This window comes from Scyliorhinus torazame, chromosome 9 (genome assembly GCF_047496885.1).
Source record: "Scyliorhinus torazame isolate Kashiwa2021f chromosome 9, sScyTor2.1, whole genome shotgun sequence".
NCBI lineage: Eukaryota > Metazoa > Chordata > Chondrichthyes > Carcharhiniformes > Scyliorhinidae > Scyliorhinus > Scyliorhinus torazame.
Genome location: NC_092715.1, coordinates 166,356,970 through 166,375,341, shown reverse-complemented (window position 1 = coordinate 166,375,341; position 18,372 = coordinate 166,356,970). Strand labels below are relative to the sequence as shown.

General features: G+C 45.8%; 1 protein-coding gene across 5 annotated transcripts in view; it reads right to left on the bottom strand.

Annotated features, from left to right (window-relative positions):
* ercc6l2 (excision repair cross-complementation group 6-like 2) overlaps positions 1–18,372 on the bottom strand; it is a 137,793-nt gene that overhangs the window by 25,933 nt on the left and 93,488 nt on the right. For 2 of the 5 annotated variants that reach the window (XM_072516736.1, XM_072516737.1), the window contains exons 15-17: positions 13,785–13,937; positions 8,805–8,885; positions 512–1,700 (exon numbers count right to left, since the gene is read on the bottom strand). In XM_072516736.1, the coding sequence (XP_072372837.1) occupies positions 512–1,700; positions 8,805–8,885; positions 13,785–13,937 (1,423 nt within the window). The remainder of the gene's footprint in view (positions 1–511; positions 1,701–8,804; positions 8,886–13,784; positions 13,938–18,372) is intronic. The other 3 variants (XM_072516738.1, XM_072516739.1, XR_011949123.1) reach the window with 3 other exon arrangements.

Here is an 18,372-nt window from a genome sequence, read left to right as displayed (position 1 = left end):
ACGAAACAAAAAACTTTTTGTTTGAAACCCACAGGGACTGAAGAATTGTGAATTGGGATCCGCCTGCTGGTAACTAATTACTCAGGAGACCTTTAATAGGGCTTAGGTCTTAATTGAAGTCCCTGGAAAGTATTCCACAAGGGTTTAGCACTGAGACCTATTGACTGGGCATAGACGGTCTTACATCTAAATGGATATGCTTTGTGATTAATTTACAACTAAAGAGGGAATTAAGTGTATTAGTATCAACCCTATAGTGTAAATACAGCTTATCTAGTTGCAGGAAGTGAGAATATTGCTCTATTTCACTTTGGGGTCTTTTGGGGCCATTAAACGAGATTTACATTTTAAGTTTACTGTCAGTGAAAAGCGGTGATCGACTTCACCCCAACACTGGTCTTGTGAAGTGTGAAGGCAACAAACTTTTAGCTCCTATTGTTACAAAGCCTTAACAAGAGAAAACAAACATCCTGACTTTGCATTCCACTCTAAAATAAATATTTGCAGTTACCTAGCAATTTATCTACTGTCACAAACTGCTCCCCATGACGATTTTTGCTCCCCTGTGTATTTTCACCTTTGCCAATTCCAATCAGCTTGTGCTTGGGACCAGACTGAACATTGCTGCTCTTTCGCTCACTGTTACTTTTACCCATCTCTCTGTTTGCGTTGAACCTGATTCGTTTTGTGGGAACATCATCTCCGGAAGATGAAAATTCCTCAATGTTGTGCTGCATTGATTCTTTTTTCAAAGGGACTCGAGATTTACTGTAAAGGTTTTTTTTGGCTTTTTCTGTTCCATATTCAGATTGAATAGATGTTATCCCTGGCGAATCTACAGATATTTTAATGTCATCCGACTCATCGCTGATGTTGCCTGGTTCTTTAAATTTGGTAGGATAGCTCCAGGGATTCCTCTTTGTTATCTTGGGACAATCATCAATGGTGTCTGCTTTTGCACCAGGAAACCCTGATTGTTTATCGGGCAACAAGACCTTTTCTTTACCGGAAGTATTTGTGAAGTTTTCGTTTTTTGAATCCTCAGAGTCTTTTGACAGGAAGTTGTGTTTAGATTTCTTCTTGGCAGGCACTTTTTTCTTTTGTCCCAACATTTGTGAAGGATGGATGACATCATCGCTTTCTTCTGCGCTGTTGTCGGTTCCCATGGCAACAGCAACTTTATACTTGCATTTGTTTCTTAATTCAGCTTCTCCCTCAGATTCACTAGAAGTGCTCCAGTTTTGACATTGCTTTTGTCCTGCTTGCTGAACAAGCACTTGATTTCCTTTTACAGGCTGAGCATCTGAGATCAAGTTGCTGGACCTATGGTTTGTCTTTGCTGCAGAGGAACCTAAGTCATCGCTTGTACATTTTCCCGTGCATGGGTTCTCAAACATTTCATCATCAGAACTCCAGTCACTCTCACTGAATTCCTTTCCAGTGCCTGTTTTCCTCTCAAGGAGTTTGGAAAATCCACACTGGGCCAAGTTGAGCTGTCCCCGGGAATCTGCATTGTTACCGGTATCTACAGGACCACGTTTACCACTCTTCATTTTTGTCACATTCGAAGGCTCTGTCTCACTGTCACTGCTAAAGTCAGAAAATTGTTCTGCCTTTCTTTTGGATGTCCTGCTCCCTTTGTCAGGTTGCATCAGCAAGTCGATATTCTCTTCTCCCAATATCTTTCCTGTGTTCAGCGTCTAAATATTAAAGAGAATATTACATGTACACTTCTACCAATCAAGTTATTAAAATAAAAGCAGGAAACATATGAAACACTCAGATCAGGTAGCATTTGCGTGGAGTGAAACATAGTTAGTGATATTGATGTTAATGCAAAGGTTAATTCACAGTCGAGGATGGGGAGAAAAGTAAACTTTGTAAGCCAGATGCTCAGATTTTTACTTGATTAAACTATTAAATACTTACTTCCCAGTTTTGAGTCTCCAAGCTGCGCAGTGGCACGATCCAGACCCACAAAATACAATCTCAAGTCTGTTATTTAACGGATCAATGTATAAATGGAATTGATGAGCTCGGCAGTGTTTAGGGTGTATCCAGGAACAGTAAAGGCTATACCCAGATTCAATAATGCTTTCCCTGAATTACTACTGGGTGCAATCAGGAGCAGGCGGGACATAGCTTTCCCAGAAATCAGAGGAAGAAGATTGAAGCTCTCATTGAGAAGGTGCGGCTGGAAGTAGCTGAGGAGCTGACATGCGGGACCATTGTGCCCTAGTCTTGAATGCAGTGTAGGAAGTGACTTAATGACCGAAGCAGGCAAGGAAAATTAAGTACATATACTGATTCACCTACATGAGGTATAAACCCATTTACCACCAGCCCCCACATACCCAATACATCCATTTTATTGTCATTATGCAACTTCATCATATCACTCATCACTTGAAGGGCAGCACGGTAGCACAGTGGTTAGCACAACTGCTTCAAAGCTCCAGGGTCCCGGGTTCGATTCCCGGCTTGGGTCACTGTCTGTGCGGAGTCTGAACGTTCTCCCCATGTGTGCGTGGGCTTCCTCTCGGTGCTCCGGTTTCCTCCCACAGTCCAAGTATGTGCAGGTTAGGTGGATTGGCCATGCTAAATTGCCCGTAGTGTCCAAAATTGTCCTTAGTGTTGGGTGGGGTTACTGGGTTATGGGGATAGGGTGGAGGTGTGGGCTAGGGTTGGGTACTCTTTCCAAGGGCCAGTGCAGACTTGATGGGCCGAATAGCCTCCTTCTGCACTGTAAATTCTATGATTCTAAGATCATACACAATCAACTTTCAGTAGACAAAGGTGCCATATACATAAATGACACATCTACATCCCTCATAATTGGAGATAGAACATAGAAAAATACAGCACAGAACAGGCCCTTCGGCCCATGATGTTGTGCCGAACCTTTGTCCCAGATTAATCATAGATTATCATAGAATTTACAGGAGGCTATTCGGCCCATCGAGTCTGCACTGGCTCTTGGAAAGAGCACCCTACCCAAGGTCAACACCTCCACCCCATCCCCATAACCCAACAACCCCACCCAACCCTAAGGGCAATTCACCACGGCCAATCCACCCAACCTGCACATCTCCGGACCGCGGGAGGAAACCGGAGCACCCGGAGGAAACCCACGCACACACGGGGAGGATGTGCAGACTCCGCACAGACAGTGACCCAAGCCGGAATCGAACCTGGGACCCCGGAGCTGTGAAGCAATTGCGCTATCCACAATGCTACCGTGCTGCCCTTAAGAACAAATTAATCTACACTATATAATTCTACCGTGATCCATGTACCTATCCAATAGCTGCTTGAAGGTCCCTAATGTTTCCGGCTCAACTACTTCCACAGGAAATGCATTCCATGCCTCCACTACTCTCTGGGTAAAGAACCTACCTCTGACATCCCCCCTATATCTTCCACCATTCAACTTAAATTTATGTTCCCTTGTAATGGTTTGTTCCACCCGGGGAAAAAGTCTCTGACTGTCTACTCTTATCTATTCCCCTGATCATCTTATAAACCTCTATCAAGTCGCCCCTCATCCTTCTCCGTTCTAATGAGAAAAAGCCTAGCACCCTTTCCTCGTAAGACCTACTCTCCATTCCAGGCAACATCCTGGCAAATCTCCTTTGCATCTTTTCCAAAGCTTCCACATCCTTCCTAAAATGAGGCGGCCAGAACTGGGCACAGTACTCCAAATGTGGCCTTACCAAGGTTTTGTACAGCTGCATCATCACCTCACGGCTCTTAAATTCAATCCCTCTGTTAATGAGCGCTAGTACACCATAGGCCTTCTTCACAGCTCTATCCATTTGAGTGGCAACTTTCAAAGATGTATGAACATAGACCCCAAGATCTCTCTGCTCCTCCACATTGCTAAAAACCCTACCAAGAACCCTACCGTTAACCCTGTATTCCGCATTCATATTTGTCTTTCCAAAATGGACAACCTCACACTTTTCAGGGTTAAACTCCATCTGCCACTTCTCAGCCCAGCTCTGCATCCTATCTATGTCTCTTTGCAGCCGACAACAGCCCTCCTCACTATCCACAACTCCACCAATCTTCGTATCATCTGCAAATTTACTGACCCACCCTTCAACTCCCTCATCCAAGTCATTAATGAAAATCACAAACAGCAGAGGACCCAGAACTGATCCCTGCGGTACGCCACTGGTAACTGGGATCCAGGCTGAATATTTGCCATCCACCACCACTCTGACTTCTATCGTTAGCCAGTTTGTTATCCAACTGGCCAAATTATCCACTATCCCATGCCTCCTTACTTTCTGCATAAGCCTACCATGGGGAACCTTATCAAATGCCTTACTAAAATCCATGTACACTACATCCACTGCTTTACCTTCATCCACATGCTTGGTCACCTCCTCAAAGAATTCAATAAGACTTGTAAGGCAAGACCTACCCCTCACAAATCCGTGCTGACTATCCCTAATCAAGCAGTGTCTTTCCAGATGCTCAGAAATCCTATCCCTCAGTACCTTTTCCATTACTTTGCCTACCACCGAAGTAAGACTAACTGGCCTGTAATTCCCAGGGTTATCCCTAGTCCCTTTTTTGAACAGGGGTACGACATTCGCCACTCTCCAATCCCCTGGTACCACCCCTGTTGACAGTGAGGACGAAAAGATCATTGCCAACGGCTCTGCGATTTCATCTCTTGCTTCCCATAGAATCCTTGGATATATCCCGTCAGACCCGGGGGACTTGTCTATCCTCAAGTTTTTCAAAATGCCCAACACATCTACGATGGATAGTCTGGGAGCTCACAAGTTACATACACTTTATCTGTATTTCATCAGTGGCTGAACTATGAGAATACTGAGTATGGTGACTGTCAAGATTGTTATTTTACCCCAACTAATGTTGATCTTTTTTTCTTCTTCTAAGACCTTCACTTTTACAGCAGATGCCTCTGGAGATGCAAGACCATGAATCTTTAGAGAATCTCATTCCTTCTGAGAGAGCCCCATGAAACAGTCCTCCGCTCTACCAGCTGAGCTATTGAAGAGCCAGCACACATACTTGCATGGATCCAGCTAGAGAGTTAGTTGGGTTTTCACCTGGTGATTCACAATTGGTCGCAACATGGACAACTATGGAGTAGTCATATCAAGGGATGTAATCCTCCCCAAGTGCTGACACAGTGGTTAGCACTGCTGCCTCACAGTGCCAGGGACTCGGGTTCAATTCCAGCCTTGGGTGACTGTGTGGTGTTTGCACTTTCTCCCCGTGTCTGCCTTGGTTTCCTCCAGGTGCTCTGATTTCCTCCCATGGTTTAAAGATGTGCAGGTCAGGTGGATTGGCCATGCTAAATTGCCCCTTAGTATCCAAAGATGTGCAGGTCAGGTGGATTGGCCATGCTAAATTGCCCCTTAGTATCCAAAGATGTGCCGGTCAGGTGGATTGGCCATGCTAAATTGCCCCTTAGTGTCCAAAGATGTGCAGGTTAGGTAGGGTTATGGGGTGATGTGGATAGGGTAAGGGAGTGGGCCTAGGTAGAGGTGCTCTTTCAGAGGGTTAGTGGAGACTCAATGGGCCGAATGACCTCCTTCTGCACTGTAGGAATTCTATGGTTCGTATGGAGCTTTTTACTCAGATTCACCGAAGATCATTTGTCTAAATTTCATGTGCTGGTACCCAAAGACAAAATTCACACTGAGGGTAAAAGATGCACATTACTTTTTAAAAATTCATTTACGGGATGTGGGCATAGCTGGTTAGGTCAGCATTTATTGCCCATTCCTAGTTGCCCTTCAGAAGGAGTGATGAGTTGCTTTCTTGAACCACTGCGGTTCTTGAGTTGTAGGTACACCCACTGTGCTAATGGGGAGTGAGTTCCTGGATGTTGCCCCAGCGACAGTGAAGGAGCAGTGATATATTTCCAAGATAAGGTGGTGAGTGACTTGGAGGGAAACCTCTAGGTGGTGGGGTTCCCAGGTATCTGCTGCTCTTGACCTTCTAGATGGTAGTGGTTGTGAGTTTGGAAGGTGTTGTCTGAGGAACCTTCGTGAGTTACTGCAGTACATCTTGTTGATGGTACACAGGGATGCCATGTTCATCGGTGGTGGAGGATTTGAATGTTTGTGGAAGGGGGCGGAATCAAGCGGGATGCTTTGTCCTGTATGGTGCCGAGCCTCTTGATTGTTGTTGGAGCTGCACTCATCCAGGGAAGTGGAGAGTATTCCATTACACTCCTGACTTGTGCTTTGTAAATGGTGGACAGGCTTTGGGGGTTCAGGAGATGGGTTATTCGCCGTAGGATTTCTAGCCTTTGACCTGACCTGGTAGCTACAGTATTAATGTGACTAATCCAGTTCAGTTTCTGATCCATGGTAACCCTCAGGATGTTGATTGTGGGGGATTCAGCAATGGTAATGCCATTTGAATGTCAAGGGGTGGTAGTTAGATCCTCTCTTGTAGGAGATGGTCATTGCCTGGCACTTGTGTGGCACGAATGTAACTTGCCAATTGTCAGTCCAAGCCTAGATATTGTCCAGGTCTTGCTGCATTTGGACATGGGCTGCTTCACTATGTGAAGAGTCGCGAATGGTGCTGAACATTGTGTAGTCATCCACAAACATCCCCACTTCTGACCTTATGATGGAAGGGAGGTTATTGATGAAGCAACTGAAGATAGTTGGGCCTCGGACACTACCCTGAGGAACTCCTGCAGTGATGTCCTGGAGTTGAGATGATTGACCTCCAATCACCACAACCATCTTCCTTTGTGCCAGGTATGACTCCAACCAACCAAGAGTTTTCCTCCTGATTCCCAATGACTCCAGTTGAGCTAGGGCTCCTTGATGCATACTAGGTCAAATGCTGCCTTGATGTCAAGGGCAGTCACTCTAACGTCACCTCTAGCATTCAGCTCTTTTGTCCATGTTTGAACCAAGGCTGTATAGAGGTCAGGAGCTGAGTGGCCCTGGCGGAACCCAAACTGTGCATCCATGAGCAGGTTAATGCTGAGTTAGTGCTGCTTGATAGCACTGTTGATGACTCCTTCCATCACTTTGCTGATGATGGAGAGTAGACTGATAGGGTGGTAATTGGCTGGGTTAGATTCGTTCTGTTTTTTGTGTACAGGACACACAGAGCAATTTTCTACATTAACGGGTAGATGCCAGTGTTGTAGTTGTACTGGAACAGCTTGGCTATAGGTGTGGTAAGTTCTGCCGGGCTACTGTCAGGGCCCATAGCCGTTGCAGTATCCAGTGCCTTCAGCCATTTCTTGATATCACGTGGAGTGAACCGTTTTGGCTGAAGACTGACATCTGTCATGCTGGAGACTTTCGGAGGAGACCGAGATGGAAAATCCACTCAACACTTCTGGCTGAAGATTGTTGCCAATGCCTCAGCCTTGTCTTTTGCACATACATGCTGAGCTCCTCCATCATTGAGGATGGGGATATTTGTGGAGCCTACTCCTCCAGTGAGTTGTTTAATTGTCCACCACCATTCACGGCTGGATGTGGCAGGACTACAGAGCTTAGACCTGATGCGTTTGTTGCAGAATCGCTTAGCTCCATCTATCACTTGCTGCTTATGTTTGGTGGCACGCAAATAGTCCTGTGTTGTAGCTTCACCAGGGTGACACCTAATTTTTCGGTATGCTTGATGTTGCTCCTGGCATGTTCTCCTGCATTCTTCATTGAAGCAGGGTTGATCCCCTGGCTTGGTGGTAATGGTAGAGTGGGGGATATGCCGGGCCATGAGGTTACAGATTGTGGTTGAATACAATTCTGCTGCTGCTGATGGCTCACAGCGCCTCATGGATGCCCAGTCTTGAGTTGCTAGATCTGTTTGAAATCTATCCCATTTGCACAATGGTAGTGCCACACAACAGGATGGAGGGTATCTTCAATGTGAAGACTGTGGGGTGAGTAAGAGTTTTACTTCATCAGGCATGAATTCATTATTAGGTATTATTCAAATGAAGGGAAACTATAAAATCCCACAATTCTGTAGGTGTATCAGCTTGCTTCCATGGATTGTCTTTGAAAATGTTTATTTTTGAATGGCTCAGATTCTTGACTGCCTGTTCAAACTAAGAAGTTAACTACCTGTTCACTTTACCAATCAGTGTGGATAATTATTCCGAAAAGAACCAGAGTGTGGGTTGAAGCATTAAAAACAAAATAACTTCTAGGTTCTCAAGTCAGTAATATTTAGGGATATTTAAGCAGCGGGTCATAAAGTTAACCTGAGAAGGTCCTGTATGTGGTCCTAAATAATTAAAAGTGCAACGCTGCATGAGCCTTCCTCATACCAAGGGCATGTTCTCAAATGCTGCTTCTTTGCAGCTGGAGTATATTTAAAGCAAATTTTCAAAACCCTGTAACAGAATATTCAGTTCAAAAACTTTCCAATGATATTTTAGTTCTTCACATGTAAATAAAGTGTGGGAAAATTTACTCATCCACAACCGACATTAACAGTCACTGTCATCTAATTATCTAGAAAGAGCTGCATTGAGATATTTGAATGTGCCTGGTAAATACATCACAGTACATTGCACACATCAGTATTCGTCATGAGAAAAGAATGTTTTAAAAGGTTATATAATCAAAAGCTCTCTTGGTTTCCAGATGAGGCTCCCACCCGTACATTGAACACTGTTAATCTCTGGGAAAGTGAGCTGTGAAGCCGGCGACAGCACTGGGAAGTAATAGTGTATCAGAGTGGCGAGGAATCACTAGGGGTCATTAATGCACGCTGCACTCTCCATGAATTTCGGGTGTGGTATTTTTCATTTACATGAGATGAAGGAAACTCACTGTTTCCAGCCTTGTCGTTGGTGGTTCTTCTCTCAACTGTGTAGCAGCTGTCGTCACTCCTGCTTCCACTTGACCTGTCCTCTGCAACAAAATACATAAGAAATCACATGTTTTAGTTATATTAAAAACAGCAATGCATTTCATTATTAGTAAGTACTTTTTGACCATTTTTGCAATGCTAGGATAAAAGGAAATCGAAGCCACAGAAATGTAAATCTAATCCATTTGATTCCTTTTACAATTGCCTCTTGAAACATTTCATGCTGGAAAGTAAGATGAACCAGGAGAACCCAGTAAGTAGGTTTAGGAAATGACTCTTTGACATTTACATCACGTGCTGCTCTTATTTAATCCGTAGAGAACAGCAAGTCCTTTGTTACTATTAAAAATTCAACAGTACTGTATTTAAAGAAAAGAAAGATTGAGCATTTATCTAAAACTTTTCACAATCTCAGAATGTCTTAAAGTGTTTCACAGCCAATTAAATACTTCGAAAAGTGTAGTGTTAGAAAGTTGGCAGCTAATTTACACACAGCAAAGTCCCAAAAATAACAAAGGGATAAATGACTGGATAATTTACTCTGCTGGTGATGGCTGAGGGATAAGTGTTGGCCAGCACACAAGAGGGGACTCCTCTGCTCTTCAAGAAATGTCATGGGATTTGTCAAAGGTTATCAAGAGAAGACAGAATGTGGAGTTGAGGCCACAATCAAATCAACTATTATCTTGTTAAATTTGCAAGGTTCAAGGAGACAAATTAAGTCAATGGCAGTCAGGGGAAAAACTCTCGCATTGATTGGAGTCATACCGAGCACCGAAGATGGCTGTGTTTGTCCGAGGTCTGTCATTTCAATCTGGTGACATCATTGCAGGAATTACTCGAGTTAGCATCCTAGGCCTCACCATCTTCAGCTGTTTCATCATTGACCTTCATTCCAATATAAGATCAAAAGTGGGGATATTTGCAGATGACGGCACAATATTCAACACCGCTGGCGATTTTTCAGATACTGAAGCAGTCCATTTCCAAATGCAGCAAGGCCTTAACAATATCCAGAATTGAACTGATAAGTGGCAAGTAACATTTGCGCCACACAAGTACCAGGCAATGACCATCTCCAACGAGATAATCGAACCATCTCCTCATGAGAATCTAACCATCTCCCCCTTCTCAGCCTTGCCCCCCGCCTGAGGTGCAATGATCCTCAGGTTAAATAATCACCAGTCAGCTCTCCCCTCAAAGGGGAAAGCAGCCTATGGTCATCTAGGACTACGGCAAATTTACCTTTGGCAACACAGTGGCCAGTGGTTAGTTCAGCTGTCTCACAGCTCCAGGGGCCCGGGTTCAATTCTGGCCTTGGGTGACTGTGTGAAGTTTGCACGCTCTCCCCATGTCTGCGTGGGTTTCCTCCGGGTGCTCCGGTTTTCTCCCAAGATGTGCAGGTTAGGTGGATTGGCCATGCTAAATTGCTCCTTAGTGCCAAAAGATTTGTTGGGGTTACCGGGAAAGCTTGGGGGTATGGGCTTAGGTAGGAGGGTCGGTGCAAACTTGATGGGCAAATGGCCTCCTTCTGCACTGTAGAGATTCTATGACATTTAATGGCATTACCATCACTGAATCCCCCACCTGTGCACAGTACACAATGGTTAGCACTTCTGTCTCACAGCACCAGGGACACGGGTTCAATTCCGGCCTTGAGTGACTGTCTGTGTGGAGTTTGCATGTTCTCCCTGTGTCTGTGTGGGTTTCCTCCGGATGCTCCGCTTTCCTCCCACAGTCCAAAGGTGTTCAGGTTAGGTAGATTGGCCATGCTAAATTGCCCCATAGTATCCAAAAATGATCAGGTTAGGTGGTGTTACAGGGTGACGGGGGTGTACGGCAGGGGAGTGGGCCTAGGTAAGGTGTTGTATTGAGGGTCGGTGCAGATTTGATGGGCCAAATAGCCTCCTTCTGTACTGTAGGAATTCCATGGTTCATATGGAGCCCTATTAGACTAATAGGTTTTCTTCACAATCTCCAATACTCGGCACTGGAATGGGCTTATTTATTTATTACCCCCTGGGGGTTAACATTGACCAGAAACTGAACTGGACTAGTCATGTAAATACTGCAGTTAAAAGCGCAGGCCAGAAGTTGGGAATTTTGCACAAAGTCACTCAACTCCTTAGTCCCCAAAGCTTGTTCACCATCTACAAGGCAAAAGTCAGGAGTGTAATGGAATGCTTTCCACTTCATAGATCATAGAATGTATAGTGCAGCCGGAGGCAATTCGGCCCATTGAGTCTGCACCGGCCCTTGGAAAGCGCACCCCTCTTAAGCCCACGGCTCTACCCTATCCCCTTAACCCCACCTAAACATTTTGGACACTAAGGGCAATTTTAGCATGGCCAATACACCTAATGCACATCTTTGGACTGTGGGAGGAAACCGGAGCACCCGGAGGAAACCCACGCAAACACGGAGAGAACGTGCAGACTCTACACAGACAGTGACCCAAGCCGGGAATCGAACCTGGGACCTTGGAGCTTTGAAGCGACGGTGCTAACCACTGTGCTACCATCACTGTGCTGCCGGATGAGTGAAGCTCCAATACTCGATGCTCCACATCATCCAGGACAAAGTAGCCTGCTAGATTGGCACCCCATCCACCCCCTTAAGCATTCACTCCATCCGCCACCAATACACAGTGGCAGCAGTGTGTACCATCTACAGGATGCACTGTAGCAAATCACCAAAGCCTCAATAGAACCTTCCAAACCTATGACCTCTACCACCTAAAGGCCAAGGAAAGCAGATGCTTGGGAACAAATTCCCCATGAAGTCACAAACTGATTTGCAACTATATCACTGTTAAGTCAAAATCCTGGAATGTCCTTCCTAACAGCACTGTGGGTGTTTCTAGAGCACATTGGCTGCACACCAGAACCTCTCAAGGGCAATTATCGATGGGCAATAAATGCTGGCTAAGCTAGTACCCCCACATCCCATGAACAAATAGAAAGAAAAAATATATCTCTTGGCACGCAACACATAGGTGATCTATGTTTTGGCATTTGCCAATTAAACGACCCACAAAAAAAATCCAAAACAAGTTTCAAGTAATGCAATTGGTCATTTTATCCTCTTTTGCAATGAGGTCCAACTGTTTAGCATCTGATTGGCACTTACTTGAAAGAACTTGTGTTGTGGGTATGACCTTTTGTGCTCAATGTTTAGGATTGTCATTGCCAGTCCTCCGAAACTGCAGCACAAATGGATACCCAGTAGTTCCTACTCTGACTCAATAATGGAAGTAATCTTCAAATCCTGCTTGTACCATGCACAAATCAGGAAATGGACCACAGAGTAACTTTAAAACAAATTGGCTCCCTGTTTCAAACAGGCAGCTTTACTGCTATTGTGCTACTGACTCCCCGTGAATAAGCTGCGGGCTCAAAGTGGGAAAACTTTCAGTGGGGTTTGGGGTGGAGTGTGATGAGGAAAATCTCCCAGCTATTTTCCATTATGAGCTGATCAGCTGTCTCTGATATGCACTGTACGTGGGTGATCAGCAGTGTAGAATCCAGGTGGAGATTTCATGATGATAGTGGTGTGTTATAGATCACTTTGGGAGTTTGGGTTGCTGTGACAACTTTTACATACATGCGATCTGACCATGCATGTTGTGGTCTGGAGGTAGAGGCTCCAACTTGATTTCCATCATATGGCTGAACAGGAATCTCTCCTACTCGTACCACTTGTCATTAGCATGTGTCAGACAGATTTGTAGATTGCTACTCAACTTGTCTGGACGTGTTATGAAAACACCTTCTTTGGCCACCAAGTCCTGGGTTGGGACTCAAACCCAATGGGCGCGATCCAACGGCCACACTGCACACAAAAAGCAGCTCGCCACGGCGCAGCATGGCTGTTGAAAGCCGGGAGACCCTGCTCCCGGGATCTACCCGGCTCGCAATGCCTCGCAAGTTCATTAGAGTGAGTAAGTAAGCCTCACTCTAATGTGCAGATTCCCGAGGTGCCTGAGGCTTTGAGATTCAACCCCTTCGCCTCAGAGACCGCGGGTGAGCACCGTTTGGTACTGGTCCCCAAAAACGGGGGCCAGACGGAACAGCACTCGTGGGGATCTCCATGGGTCTCCCAGCTGCATGCCCTTTGGGCAGGGCGGTACCCTGGCACTGTTGGTGCCTCCCGGGTGGCACCACCAGCTGGCATGGGCACTGCCAGGTTGGCACTCTAAATGTGTGGGATTGTTTTGGGGGCCTCGAAGATCGGGATGCCATTTAAAAATAGGGTCCTCATCTCTCACTACATTGGGGAGTTCCTCTTTCAGGCCCCTTATTCACCGTGAGTTATAGAACATACAGTGCAGAAGGCCTGTTGACTAGTCATGTGTTTCTTAGCACTGCGAGTGCCAGAAAATACTCGGTCAAACGTGCTTGCTCAGGGACTTTGTTCCCTTTTTTGGAAGATTGCGCCCGGTGTTTCTGGCTCGAGGTAAGGACACTATCCACCGTGCCACAAGACCTCTTCTGGGAGATTTCACACAATGATATAAATTGTCAGGATAAGTATTTGATCATCTGTAGAAGCATTTTCTAACAAAATGTTACAGAATACATATATATATTTAAATATAAATAGCCATGTGTTATAGCCAAAAGCTTGAAAAACTTTAAGCAAGGAGTATTTTCATGTTCCTTGCATAATACTTTATCTAAGAACATTATGAATAACTTGAAACCTGGATTTCTGAAGAAAAATTAAAGCTGCCTGTGAGAGTTGGCAACGACTGAGTAGCAAATTCACAATAACTTATGCTGTAGTATAAAATGAATGGGGGGGGGGAGAGAAAGGGGAGTAAAAGAACATGTGAGACTGAGGGAAAATGACTGGAAAAACAAAACAAAATGTTGCATGCTTATCCAAAGCTAAACGATTTCTAACTGCATTCTCTGGAGGTTCACTCCAGAGTTACTCACCTGAATGATATCCCGGGTCAAGCAGGATCCCCCTGTGCGTAGACCAAAAAGATTCTGGACTCCAAACAGCTCCCCATAGTGCTCCTTTGATCCTTGCACTGCATTGAAGTAGCGCTTTGCGTTTTCGCTTCCAACAACGGCACAGTGCAGTTGCTAATAGGATGGAGAGAATAGATGTATCACAAATATCAGGTCCAGCAATGTGTCAGCGTTTTGTGGCTTTGAGAAAGTAAACACTCTTTTAAATTTATACCAGCAGCAATTCCTAGGGGTACGGAGTTCATCAGACTTACACAAATAGATGTCGCCATTGTGGTTAAATGCTGGTCTGGGATCCATTTAGTAGTTAGAACATTTTTGTTCAATTCAGAATGCATTGAATCGGAATATTAATCATGTGCTAATATTGTTTCCGTACAAACAGGCCTGACAATATAGAACCATAGAACATACAGTGCAGAAGGAGGCCATTCGGCCCATCGAGTCTGAACTGACCCACTTAAGCCCTCACTTCCACCCTATCCCTGTAACCCAATAACCCCATCTAACCTTTTTGGTCACTAAGGGCAATTTATCATGCCCAATCCACCTAACCTGCACGTCTTTGGACTGTGGGAGGAAACCCGAGCACCCGGAGGAAACCCACGCAGACACGGGGAGAACATGCAGACTCCGCACAGACAGTGACCCAGCGGGGAATCAAACCTGGGACCCTGGCGCTGTGAAGCCACAGTGCTATCCACTTGTGCTACCGTGCTGCCCAATATAAAACAACAAACATTTTCACATTTTCTGCACGTGATGAGCGACCCAACAAAGGAGGAAGAGAAAAAACTGGGGACTACAGGCCAACCTGACATCAGTCATTGGCAAAGTGCTGGAATCTATTATTCAGAAAGTCCTAATAGTGCCCTTCGAAAAGTATAGTACGAGTAGAACAAGCCAACGAGGTTTTACGAAAGAGTCTCCTTATTTAAGGAAGGATGTAATTGCATTGGAGGCAGTACAGCAAAGGTTCACATGATTGTTTTCTGGGCTGAGAGGATTGTTCTTCAATGAGAGGCATTGGGGCGGTGCTCCTTCAGCGAGATGACTCCTCGTCCCGGGCTCAAGTGGCGTATGCCTCCAGGGACATGACTCCCACTGAGCAACGGTACGCTCAGGTTGAGGAGTGTCTGGGCCTCCTGACAGGGATAGTCAAGTTCCACGACTACGTTTACGGCCTGCCAAAATTCATGGTAGAAACAGACCACAGGCCTCTAGTCCATATAATCCAGAAGGATTTAAATGACATGACACCTCGGTTACAGCGAATTCTTCTTAAACTACGCCGCTACGACTTCAAACTTGTATACACGCCAGGCAAAGAGCTGATCGTTGCAGATGCCTATCCAGGTCCATTACCACACCGTGTGAACAAAGTGACTTCATCTGCCACATAGAAGCGCAAGTGCAGTTGTGTGCCACCAACCTTCCGGCCTCTGACGAACGGGTGGTCCAAATTCGTGAGGAGACGGCCAAGGATCCTCTGCTGCAGTGCGTGATGCAGCACCTTACCAATGGCTGGCAGAAGGGACAATGTCCCCAGTTCTATAACGTAAAAGACGACCTGACGGTGGTGGAGGAATCCTTCTGAAACTCGACAGGATCGTAATTCCTCAGAGCATGCGGGCTATGGTACTGGGCCAACTCCATAAGGGTACCTTGGGGTCGAGAAATGCCGACGCAGGGTTCGGGAGGCGGTCTATTGGCCAGGCATCAGCCAGGACATTGCCGACACAGTCCTCAACTGCCCTACCTGTCAGAAGTTTCAAACAGCTCAACCCAAGGAAACGCTGCAACAGCACGAGATTGTGACCTCTCCGTGGTCCAAAGTAGGTGTAGACCTTTTCCACGCCAACGGGCATGACTACGTACTCCTGGTCGACTACTTCTCCAGTTAACCAGAAGTGGTGAAACTGTCCGACCTCACATCGAAGGCGGTAATCAAAGCATGCAAAGAAACGTTCACCAGGCATGGGATTCAGCTCACGGTAATGAGCGACAACGGTCCTTGCTTTTACAGCCAGGAATGGTCTCATTTTGCACAGTCCTACAACTTCCGTCATGTAACCTCCAGTCCCCACTACCCGCAGTCGAACGGGAAGGCCGAGAAAGGGGTCCATATTGTAAAGTGGTTGCTGTGCAAAGCTGCAGACTCAGGCTCCGACTTCAATCTGGCGATGCTGGCATACAGGGCAACCCCACTGTCCACTGGGTTGTCTCCAGAGCAGATGCTCATGAATCGCACTCTGAGGACCACAGTTCCAGCCATCCATGTTCCAGACCTTGACCACCTCACGGTCTTACAGAAAATGCAGCAGTCACGGGCCCAACAGAAGTCTACATACGATGCTCATGCCACGGATCTACCTGAGCTGGCCCCAACTGATCATGTTCGTGTCCAGTTGCCTGAGGGCGGCTGGTCAGCCACAGCTGTTGTGATCAAACAAGTGGCCCCAAGATCGTTCCTTGTCCGCATGACTGATGTCTCCCTATGGCGCAAGACGGCACTGCGAAGAGTTCCATGCCCTCTACCTGACCGAAGTGCCCCACCGCCTACGATGCTTCCTCCAGACGTACCCTGCCACGAGGCCACCGATCTACCAGCAATCCTGCCGGCCAATGCGACCACTGCGATGGCAGCGATCCCGCCTATCCACGTGCAGGCGGCTCCTGATCCACCTCTGCGGCGATCAACAAGAATTCGTCGCCCACCGCAAAGACTGAATCTGCAGACTGTACTTTTGTACATTTTGTGACTTCATCGATTTAACCTCTGTAAATATGGTTTTGTTTGCCATGTATCTGCACTTTCGACACTTTCCTATGTATATACGTTCATTTGGACACATTTTGTATATAGTCAGGCATATGTATATATAATTACGCTCGCACACCTTAGTATTTATTCTGACCTTCAGGCAGCCTTAAATAATATTTTATAAACGTTTGTACCTGGTCCTGGACGTCAGGAGTGTTGGCTACAGGGTAAATAACTTCATTTGAGAGTAAATTCAACAGGGATGTTAGCTGAACAAGCCTTGCCATGCTCTGTGAGTTAGGTTAAAATTGTATCCTCCATTCCTCTTAAATAGAAGAAGTCTATCAATTATTTATAATTTAACACAGAAACTACAACTGGTATGTATAAGTATGACATATCTGAAATTAATTCTCCTCACACACGAACAGCCAGCCTGTTTCTTTTTAATATAAACTTAATACAAACATTACCTAATAGCATTTTTGTAATTTACAGTCCAGATCTTCTTCAAATAATTTGAAAAATAACCACAAATATATATGAAGAATCTAAACAGAAGCATATGTTGAGCTGCTCAATAAGTGCCATTGACCCACCCTGAGCAATTATAAGCGTTACTGCTCAAGATGTCGAATCTGTCGTCAGCCAGTAGAATAAGAACTCTTAAATAAAAAATACTACCTAAAGGCCAGGGCTTTGGGCAAGACTGAGGCTTTCAGGTAAAGAGTAACAGAAAGAATAAAAATAATTTGCATTTACATAGAATGTAAACAAGTCTTCACGATATCCCAAGATGCTTAAAAACCAACAAACCACTTTTGAAGTTATCCCTGTTGTAGGTAGGTGATCCAGGGGTAGCACGGTGGCACAGTGGTTAGCACAGCTGCCTCACGGTGCCGAGGTTCGATCCCGGTCATGGGTCACTGTCCGTGTGGAGTTTTCACCCCCATAACCCAAAGTGTGCAGGTGAATTGTCCACGCTAAACTGCCCCTCAATTGAAAAAAAAATTAATTGGTATTCTAAATTTATTTTAAAAAAGAAGAATTAGATGCAATTATAAACTGAAAAAATAGGAAATGAAAGATTGATCAGAAGATGCGCTTTTGGGAGTGTTCGTTAAGGGAGAAATATTACACACAAAATTGGAAACTGTATAGTTGAACTTTTATGTCAGACAAATAGTCTCCATCTAACATCTTATCCAAAATACTAGAGGCGGAATGCTCCATTTCTGAGACCAAGGGCTGGATTCTCCAATTTTGCTGCTATTTCCGGAGGAAGCATCTGGTCTTACAATGAAAAAGTCGGTTCCGCCTCTGCACCGATGCTTCGCCCGGTGGGTGGCTAGCAGCCACACCATGTAAAGGCTTTACCTACAGATACGGACAGAGAATGGCCGGGTCTGTGGCCGTGCATTTGCACGGCAGCGACTTGTGGCGGCCGCGCCGTAGAACATGGCGATGGCCACACGCGGACCCGGCCTGCCAGTTAGTGCCCCCCTGTAACCCCCCTCACCATCCCCTACAAGTCCCCCCAGCGAAGGCCTCCCTGGCCAGCAGAACGTTCCCCCCCTCCCCCAACTGTGGGGGTGCTGGACACTGTCCACAGCTGCCACGTGAGGTCCCCAAAAATTGAGAGGACACACGACTGGGGACGGATAATCGGGGGAGGGCCTCAGGTGATGTCCTGAGGCTATCCCAATGGCGTGCATCGTACTCAGCGATTTGAGGGGGCAGAGCATCTGCAAAATGCCCGCCCACGATTTCAGTGTATAAACGGAT